The sequence below is a fragment of the Otolemur garnettii genome, unplaced genomic scaffold (assembly GCF_000181295.1).
Source record: "Otolemur garnettii isolate 467f Iridium unplaced genomic scaffold, OtoGar3 scaffold00043, whole genome shotgun sequence".
In the NCBI taxonomy this organism is placed as follows: domain Eukaryota; kingdom Metazoa; phylum Chordata; class Mammalia; order Primates; family Galagidae; genus Otolemur; species Otolemur garnettii.
In genome coordinates this window covers 6,519,187-6,528,499 of record NW_003852438.1, presented here as the reverse complement: position 1 = coordinate 6,528,499, position 9,313 = coordinate 6,519,187, and the positions used below count along the sequence as shown (strand labels likewise).

Below are 9,313 nucleotides of genomic sequence, written 5' to 3'. Positions count from 1 at the left end.
GGTGAGACATGAAAGCGCTGGAACAGAGCCTTCTGGGCTGGAATCCAGAAGGTGCCGAGAGACCATCCACTCCAGCCTCTGTCCTAGAGCAAGCATGGTCAAAATGGCCACTCTCGTCCTCAGCCACTCTCCAGGCGACACCACCTGGGTGGGTTTGGATTTGCCTGCCCTATCAGCCCCTAAGATGCAATGATTCACTTGAGAATGTCTCCCACACAGAGCCAGGCAGGTCGAGGTCTCAGCTAACCCACGACCCTTGGAACTTGGGAGAAGTTCCCAAGACCCTGGAACTTCTTCCTTGAGACAGTGGCCCCTGCCTGTATCCCAAACCCAGCCCCCGCCCGACTGTTGTGGAGTTCAGAGCCGTTTCCAAGTGTGGGTTGAGGCCATCTCACAGAGAGACTGTGAGAAAAGTAATTACTTAATATATGTAAACGAGCTTTGAAGATGAAAAGTGCAAACACGTAGGGTCCCTAATAACATCTTCAATACTTTTACAGGGCCCCAGAGTCACTGCTGAGCTCACCTTTAAGACGAGTCCTTGGGGAGTTGCTGGCAAACTCCCCAAGCCCATAAACAACATAAAATGAATTTTCACTCCTTTTATGCAGCCAGCCCCAGCTCTCCCCACCAATAAAAGGCCCAGGGAGGATCAGAGAAACCAGAAGGACGCTAAGCCTCGCACTCTGCAGCCCGCACCGACCCACGTTCAGCCTCTCAGACTCTGCACACAGCCCTGCCATGTCCTGCCGCTCCTACAGGATCAGCTCAGGATGTGGGGTCACCAGGAACTTCAGCTCCTGCTCAGCCGTGGCCCCCAAAACTGGCAACCGCTGCTGCATCAGTGCGGCCCCCTACCGAGGGGTGTCCTGCTACCGGGGGCTGACGGGCTTTGGCAGCCGCAGCCTCTGTAACCTGGGCCCCTGTGGACCCCGCATGGCCGTTGGGAACTTCCGCGCTGGCTCCTGTGGACGCAGCTTCGGATACCGCTCAGGCGGCGTGTGCGGGCCCAGCCCCCCCTGCATCACCACCGTGTCGGTCAACGAGACCCTCCTCACGCCCCTCAACCTGGAAATCGACCCCAACGCCCAGTGCGTCAAGCACGAGGAAAAGGAGCAGATCAAGTGCCTCAACAGCAGGTTTGCCGCCTTCATCGACAAGGTGGGTGAGGCCTGTGATGGTCCAGGAAAGACCTCAACCCTCCCCTTCCACTGGAAGGTCCCAATCTGTTGGCCAAACAGGTTTAAGGGAGCAGGAAAAAAGAAATGCAGACCCATGTAGGTAGAAGGATCAGTTTTCATCATTTAATTCCAGCAACATTGAAAGAGGTCCAGGTGTGGCCTAGAAATTGAGCCTGTGGTCCCAAGTGTATGTGTGCATGGAGCCAAGGCAACCCAGGAATTACCGGGCCCTGGGAGCTGGAAGAGCAGGAGGTAAAAGGCACTGTGGCTGGCTCGGTGCCTGTGGCTCAAGCGGCTAAGGCGCCAGCCACATACACCTAAGGTGGCGGGTTCGAATCCCCAGCCCGGGCCCGCCAAACAACAATGATGGCTGCAACCAAAAAATGGCCAGGCGTTGTGGCGGGTGCCTGTAGTCTCAGCTACTTGGGAGGCTGAGGCAGGAGACTCGCTTGAGCCCAGGAGTTGGAGGTTGCTGTGAGCATGATGCCATGGCACTCTACCCAGGGGGATAGCTTGAGGCTCCGTCTCAAAAAAAAAAAAGGCACTGTGGCTCGTGGCCCAGGGACCCTGTGCAGGGGCTGGAGCACCACTCAGAGCCACGCTGTCTCCCCCAGATCCTTGCTGTGCCATTCAGGAGTGGGACACCTCGGGCATGTTACTTGTCTGGATAGCAGACCCTGCCTCCTCAGCTGTTGGGAGGCTTAGAGAGCACATGCACAGGGCGTGCTCGCAAATAGTAAACGCTCAAGAAACGTCAGCTGTTACTATTATTCTTTTCCAAGAGTGGCAGTGAGTGATGAGGTGTGGCAGTTAACCAACCCAGGCTTGCCAGGCTTCACAGAGGGAGTGCTGGAATGGGAGATGGCCACGCTGGCAGAAGCCCACCACCACATAGCTGGGCCGCAGCCTCCCAAGGAGGCCTGGGGGTGGGGGGCAGACCGGGAGTTACCTAGTGTCAGCTCTCCTGTGTCTGCAGACCTCCCTCTAGCAGAGTAAAAGGAAGAGGCTCACATTCTGGGGGTTCTGTTTCTCTTTAGTGATCTTAATTAATCCTCAAAATGAGTCCACGGGTAGATTTTATTGGATAGGAACTGAAGCTGAGAGCAGGTGGATGAGCTGCTCAGCCACTCTGCACAGTGTGGGCAGAGGCAAGGTGGGGAGGGAACTCAGGGGTGCTGAATCTATCACCTACCATGAGCAGATCATTTTACACCGTGGGGGTCTCAGTTTCCCCACTGGTAATACAGAGGAAGTAATATCACCTCCCCGTAGGGCTGTGACAACTGAATAAAACGAGTAGATCGATGACACAGACATAGGTGCAGGTGTGTATCGGAGCACAGGCCCTGGCACCGCACAGCAAATATTCAGTAAGTGTTTATTGCACAAATGAATAAATGAAGGACAACTGGTAATTATAATAATTATCATAATAATTAAGTTGACCAAGTACTTAGTCTGTGTCAGGGATGGTTCTAATATACTTTACGTGTATTAACTTGTTCAGTCTTCATAACAGGTCTAAGGTAGGCACCATTATCTTCATTTTCAAAGTGAGAAAACAGCGCCAAGAGGTTAAACAAATTGCCCACGTAAAGTGGCAAAACTGGGGCTCGAATGAGACCTTTGGCTTCCAGCAGGATGGCTTTCCTTCACACCCACAACTGTCTCCCTGGGGGCCTGGTAATGGGGTGCCCTGAGCCCCAGACGCTCCACTCCATGGCTCTGCCCTCTCAGCCGGCAACCAGGGGTTGTGAGCCCCCCCCAGCCAGCCTCCCCGCTGAGTCTCTTCTCTCCACCTTAATGGCAGGTGCGCTTCCTGGAGCAGCAGAACAAGCTGCTGGAGACCAAATGGCAGTTCTACCAGAACCGCCAGTGCTGTGAGAGCAACCTGGAGCCGCTGTTTGCTGGCTACATTGAGACGCTGCGGCGGGAGGCCGAGTGTGTGGAGGCCGACAGTGGGAGGCTGGCAGCGGAGCTCAACCACGTGCAGGAGGCACTGGAGGGCTACAAGAAGAAGTGAGTGTGGTGTTGGAGGGTGGGGGGATCAGAGAGAACCCTGGAGGCTCTGCCATAGCCTCTCATGGCAGCATCTATCGGATTCCTCCAGCAGGCTTCCTAGGACCCAGCAGGAGTGTCCAGTGGGGCCTGGGTTTCTCCAGATTCTGGGCTCTACCTCTAAGACTCCAGCCCTGTGAGTCCTAGAACTAGCCTCTCAGGAGAGAGGACAGGAGACCCCCTGAAGTTCTACAGCCCTCTGTGTTTCTTGCCCTTCACAGTTTACCTTTATGACAGGGTTGATGGACTCTCCTGGGCCCTGGGACGCACACATGACTTTAGACTTGGGGGCTGGAATATGCATGTCTAATCTCGCTCCAGAGGCAGAAGGACTGGGGTGGAATAGAAGCGTGATGGAACAAAAGCCAGCCCATGAGTTATACACAAAGTAGATCAAGGAGAGGCCAAGACACAGTCTAGAAGGAGTGAATTCCTTTTGGACCCCTGGAAGAACTTGCACAGGAGCTCCGTGGTATTCAAGGTATCATTCTTCAGCTCCAGCCCTTCTTTCTCTCACACCCAGGTATGAAGAGGAGGTGGCCCTGAGAGCCACGGCAGAGAATGAGTTCGTGGTTCTAAAGAAGGTGAGGAGGCTGGTTGTGGGGCAGAGGAGGGGACTCATCTGTGCCAACTCTAACTCAGGGCACAGTCCCCATGCTGACCAGGGCGCCTTCATTTGGCCCCTCCCACATGCACTCCCCTTCCTCTCGGTTCCATTGCCAGGATGTGGACTGCGCCTATCTGCGGAAATCAGACCTGGAGGCCAATGTCGAGGCCCTGGTAGAGGAGTCCAGCTTCCTGAAGCGCCTCTATGAAGAGGTGAGGGGCACCTGCCAACCAGGGCAAGTGAAGAGGGGTGTGGGGACCAGGGCAGCAGGCCAAGGGTACGTGTGTGCACCTGTTTGCCAGCGTGTGATGGAAGTGTGAAAAGTACCTGCACACATATGTGAGGGGCCCAGGGTACAGAGGCCATGTTCACGTTTGTGCGTGTGAGGAATGTGGATGGACAGACGTGTGATTGGGCTGCTTGGTGCCGGTGACCTCTGTGTGCTAGAGTGTCTGCTTATGTGCTGTCTGCCTGTCCATCCAAAGATGGGCCTGAAAGTGTGCATGTGAGGTGGGGGGGAGTGGTCTTAATTAGCAGACTAATCACTCATCTGGGCATTCAGCCCCAGCTCCCCTGCCAGGTAAATTTGAGTCACGCTTTTCTTACCCTCTGGGCCTCCGTTTTCCCATTTGTTAAGCCAGAAGCTGTTCCCAGATGACCTTGGGGGCCCTGTCCAGCTTTCTTGTTTTGTAATAAGCCTGTGTGTGAACAAAAGTGTTGAGATCTGGAGCCATGTAACATTCATGACCGGTGCCCTTCCAGGGAGGGGATACTGCCCCGACGGGTGGAGCACACAGCCCAGATCAGGCACCAGAACCAAACATACTGGCTCTTGGCCCCACAGGAGATCCGTGTTCTTCAAGCCCACATCTCAGACACCTCAGTCATTGTCAAAATGGACAACAGTCGGGATCTAAACATGGACTGCGTTGTCGCTGAGATCAAGGCCCAGTATGATGATGTCGCCAGCCGTAGCCGGGCCGAGGCTGAGTCCTGGTACCGCAGCAAGGTGAGTGGCACAGGACACCTGCCTCCTACACATGGCAGTGGGAGGGATGCAAGGTGTCTCTTACAAAAGGCTTCTTCAGTCCGGGGATTCCAATCTCTAAGGATGGTAAGAGAAAGGCTGCCATGTGTGGTTGCACAGGCTGAGCACTGCACAACCTGCACAATCATCCTGGGTCCTGAATGGCTGACATGTCCCATCCTGAGCCTCATGAGCATCTCTGCTTCCCTCAGTGTGAGGAGATGAAGGCCACGGTGATCAGGCATGGGGAGACCCTGCGCCGCACCAAGGAGGAGATCAACGAGCTGAACCGCATGATCCAGAGGCTGACGGCTGAAATCGAGAATGCCAAGTGCCAGGTAGGGTCCAGGAAGGACTCAAATACCCAGCATAGGCAGGCTCCAGCAGCAGCCCTTTGCCCCCAGGAAGACAGGCCAGGCCCCAGTCAGGCCTCACAGCATGAGGGAGCTGGGACCCAGACAGAAAGCAGGGTCTCAGGCTGGATGAGCCTATAAGGAAGATCTAGCGCTGTCCTTGGCCACCTCTTGCCCACCATCAAGGAGAGATGGAGAAAGCCCCCTGCCTCCTCCATCGTGTTCACAGCCCTGTTAACTACCTGCCCCCGGCCTAACCTTCTCTTTGGGACTGGCCCCTCCCTGCCATCACTTTGGGTGAGCCAAGCTGTGCCTCCTCTCGCTCATCCTTGCCCTCACATCTTCACTCACACAGCGTTCAAAGCTAGAGGCAGCCGTGGCCGAGACTGAGCAGCAGGGTGAGGCGGCCCTCACTGACGCCCGCTGCAAGCTGGCCGAGCTGGAGAGCGCCCTGCAGAAGGCCAAGCAGGACATGGCCTGCCTGCTCAAGGAGTACCAGGAGGTGATGAACTCCAAGCTGGGCCTGGACATCGAGATCGCCACCTACAGGCGCCTGCTGGAGGGCGAGGAGCACAGGTAGGGCTGAGCAGGACCTTGGAGGTTTCCAGGGTGGAGGCCCTGGTCCTGGACAACTTGAACTGAGTATGAGCTCTGACTCTGACCATGGCTAGTACAGATCAAGCTTTAATAATAATAACTTATTGAATGTTTACTAAATGCTAGACCTGTTCTAAGTGCTCATTTTATGATCCTCATAATCCAGTGAAGTCAGTACCATTTTAGAATAGGCTCAGAGCGCCTTTCTCAGGGCTACACGGCTAATGAGCAGAAGGGCTGAGACCTGCCCCCAAGTCACGTGCCTCCAAATGGGCTCTGGTCGAACAGCTTCCTACCCGAAGCTGCAGCCCCGTGTCTCGTGACTGGGACGGACTCTGTGTGCATTTAGCTCTCTTCTTCCACAAAGCCCTTCACACGCAGGGGCAGCTGACTTGCCTCTCGTTTCTGTGAGCTTGATTGGCACTATCCATGGTAGACTGTGGTACTCAGATTAGGGGCAGCATGTGCAGTTCCAAATCTCACCCAGTGCTGCGGAAATCAGAAGGGCCGTCTCTGTGGTTAGAGAATCATTAAAGAAGGGAGCATTTAGCAGAGATGTGGGGATCCCTTCCTGCCTCCCAGCAGATAGACTGTACACAGGATGACCTCTCTGTCCCCAAGCAACTACTGGTCTCAAGGAATTCTAGCTCAGTGTCTGCAACTAACAGGAGTTTTCTTTCCCCAGGCTGTGTGAAGGTGTGGGCTCCGTGAATGTCTGTGAGTATCTGCCTCGAATCCCCTAGAAAAATGGCTTTGTGGATAGGCAAAGCTGAACCCTTTGACTGAAGCCACTGAGCCTCGAATATTCTCCCAAATAAGAGAGGTCCTTTCACCCTCCCCTGACTCCTCACTGGGGATGGCAAGGGGAGTTAGAGAAAGCAGAGCTGAGCACCCTTTACTGGTGGCAACTGTGAGCCACAGGCCATGCCGGGGCCTGGCAGCTCTGCCCCTCCAGGTCCAGTAGTAGTAGCTTCCTTCTTGCCCCAGTCCCCGACATGGGACTGAGGAACAGGGCCTGCGTTGTCGAGCACTAGACCCCTTGGAGAGGGGGCCATGCTGCTGCCCTCTGGGGCCTGTCATGGAGCAGGTGAGATCACGGGGAGCCCTCACCCCTCTGCCTCACTTCTTTCACAGGTGTCAGCAGCTCCCGTGGTGGAGTCTCCTGTGGGGGCCTCGCATACAGCACCACCCCAGGGCGCCAGATCACCTCCGGCCCCTCGGCCACAGGGGGCAGCATCACAGTGATGGCCCCTGACTCCTGCTCACCCTGCCAGCCCCGCTCCTCCAGCTTCAGCTGCACCAGCAGCCGATCCGTTCGCTTCGCATAGTAGAGCCGTGGCCTCCTGCCAAGCTCCTGCCCCACTGAATGTGTGTGAATGGAAAATGTGTGCTTGCTTCCAGAATCTTCCAGATGTTCCTACAGAGGGAAAGACCCTCGGGCCGCTCTCCTCCACCTTCTTCTTTTGGGAAGTTGTGTCCTAGCTCTCATGATGGCTTCAGTTTAGAGTCATTCCCAGCCTTTCACTTAACTCCAGCCTGGCTTCTAAATACGTGTGGCCAATTTGTATTATTTGTATTATTCACCATGCTCTGGTCATCCAGAGATGTTGGACAGCATGGGAGTTTGGCCTTCCCCTGGATCAAGGCACCATCCTAACGGTCGCTGCCAGGCCTCCCAAGCCTGATGGTCAGACAGACAGAGCCTCCCCACAGGCTCCCTCCTGGCTGGGAAGGATGGTCTCTACAGCGAGCACCTGCCTGTTTATTCTTGCACGGGCTTCACTTGTCTCTCTGACTGACTTGCTTCTTCTGGCTTAACCTGTTCCAGCCAGACTCCTCCTGTGACCTCCCAGACAAGAGGCCCACTTATTGTGAGGGAATGCTTTCTGCCTACAGCCCTCTGGTTAGGGGACTTTGGGCAGGCCTGGCTATCTGACACCTTTATACATTTCAAAGAAGACTCCCAAGGTTGCTCCAGACTTCCCCCTGCTGGGTGCAGGAGGAGACTGTCCAATGCAGAGCTGGTGGATGGAGAAATGTAGGCCGCTTCTGGGTCCCTCTCTCGTTATGACTGTGGGTGCCTTGCCTTCTGGGTTGTCTCAATCTATGTTTCAATAAATGCTGCTGCTAAGCAACGGGATGTGATCTTGTGAGCTGCAATGTCTCTGCTCCCTTCTTGCCCTGTCTCCAGCTGTTTAATCCTAGTCCCAAACCCCATGCACTGTTTCCCTGGTCACCTCCCAGTGTCACCTCCTAGTATCACCACCTCTTCCCGTCCGCTTCCACAGTCTGATTCCACTTTGTCTTTGGTCCCTGTACAGCTGGACCACAGCCCCAGCTCTTGCTAGTGACCCTGCCCTGTGCATTCCCAGCAGCCCAGACCCCGTCCCACCTGGCTGAAATCACTCCCCAGCACATGTGTGTGCTTCTTATGCCACACGCAGGCTCCCTCCAGCACTCCTTCTCCCCTCCTCCTCAGCCTTGTCCAGCCCCTCCACCCAAGGCTGATCCTCCAGAGCAGCAGTTCTCAACCCAGGGGTCGTGACCCACAGGAACTGTATTAAAGGGCTGAGGCATTAGGAAGGTTGAGAACCACTGCTCCAGAGGAACACAGACCCCTCCGCAAGGAGGCATGTCAACCCTCTGACCACCCAGATCCATTCTCTCTCAGCCTTTGTGGACACACTAGCCATCCCACACCCCTCCTCCCCTTTGCCTTTGCTCAGTGCCCTCTCTGCACTCCCCCAGTACCATCCCACCTCCTCCAACACCCCTCCCTGCAGCACATTGGCTGGAACCCTGAGGATCTCTGGCTCTGCCAGCGATGTGGATGGGTATGTCTGGAGCCTAGAATAGGCTGGAAGTTCCGGGAAGGTGGAAAGTGTCTCCTCCTGGCTCTGACCCTTTAGTAAGTCCCAGGATAGGGCTCCAGGATATGCCAGGCCTGGGATATGCTGGATGAACTCAGTCAGGCAGCTGGTATAGCAAGAGGGACAGACATTCAGCCCCCTTGGACTCAGGGCCACCTCTCCATTAGGAACACAAATTGTCTTCAGGCAGATGTCTGCCTGTCAGCACCCCTCCTATCCCATCCCCAAACTCTTTCCCTGAGAGAAGTTAAGGCCCTGTGCATGCTGATAAATTCCCAGTTCATGCCCCTAGCCTTGCGGCCCCACTGAATCTCCAAGATTCCTGCTTGTACCCCTCTGTCCTCCCAGCAATCTGGGCCTTGAGGACATAGTCATAATCTAAATAGGTCAGTGTTCAGTTTAGGGGACACTATTCATGTACAGGAAAAGTTAAATCTCAGGGACTGAAAAGTCAAGAGATCAAAATCTGAGCCCCAATTCTACCAAGACCTCCAGGTCTCTGTGAGACCCTTGGCAATAAGTGGCTTCCATGCTTTGGGCATCCGTCTGGGGTCTGTGATATGGGGAGGCTGACCCCTTCCCAGGCTTGTCACCTCCTGTAGTCCTAAGATGCTGAAGTG

General features: G+C 55.1%; 1 protein-coding gene across 1 annotated transcript; it reads left to right on the top strand.

The window, feature by feature from the left end:
* Positions 1 to 741: 741 nt before the first annotated feature.
* On the top strand, positions 742 to 7,151 carry LOC100958908 (keratin, type II cuticular Hb5). The gene is made up of 9 exons (XM_003790407.1): positions 742 to 1,161; positions 2,992 to 3,200; positions 3,763 to 3,823; positions 3,963 to 4,058; positions 4,691 to 4,855; positions 5,086 to 5,211; positions 5,582 to 5,802; positions 6,509 to 6,540; positions 6,958 to 7,151. Exons 1-9 carry the CDS (start codon positions 742 to 744, stop codon positions 7,149 to 7,151), a joined length of 1,524 nt encoding a protein of 507 aa, XP_003790455.1.
* Positions 7,152 to 9,313: the final 2,162 nt, after the last annotated feature.

Bases quoted from the DNA above. Each gene is read 5' to 3' on its own strand.
- LOC100958908 (XM_003790407.1), top strand. From the start codon at position 742: ATGTCCTGCCGCTCCTACAGGATCAGCTCAGGATGTGGGGTCACCAGG. The intron at 3,824-3,962 runs GTGAGGAGGCTG...TTCCATTGCCAG, and splicing joins AGTTCGTGGTTCTAAAGAAG to GATGTGGACTGCGCCTATCT. The intron at 5,803-6,508 runs GTAGGGCTGAGC...TTCTTTCCCCAG, and splicing joins CTGGAGGGCGAGGAGCACAG to GCTGTGTGAAGGTGTGGGCT.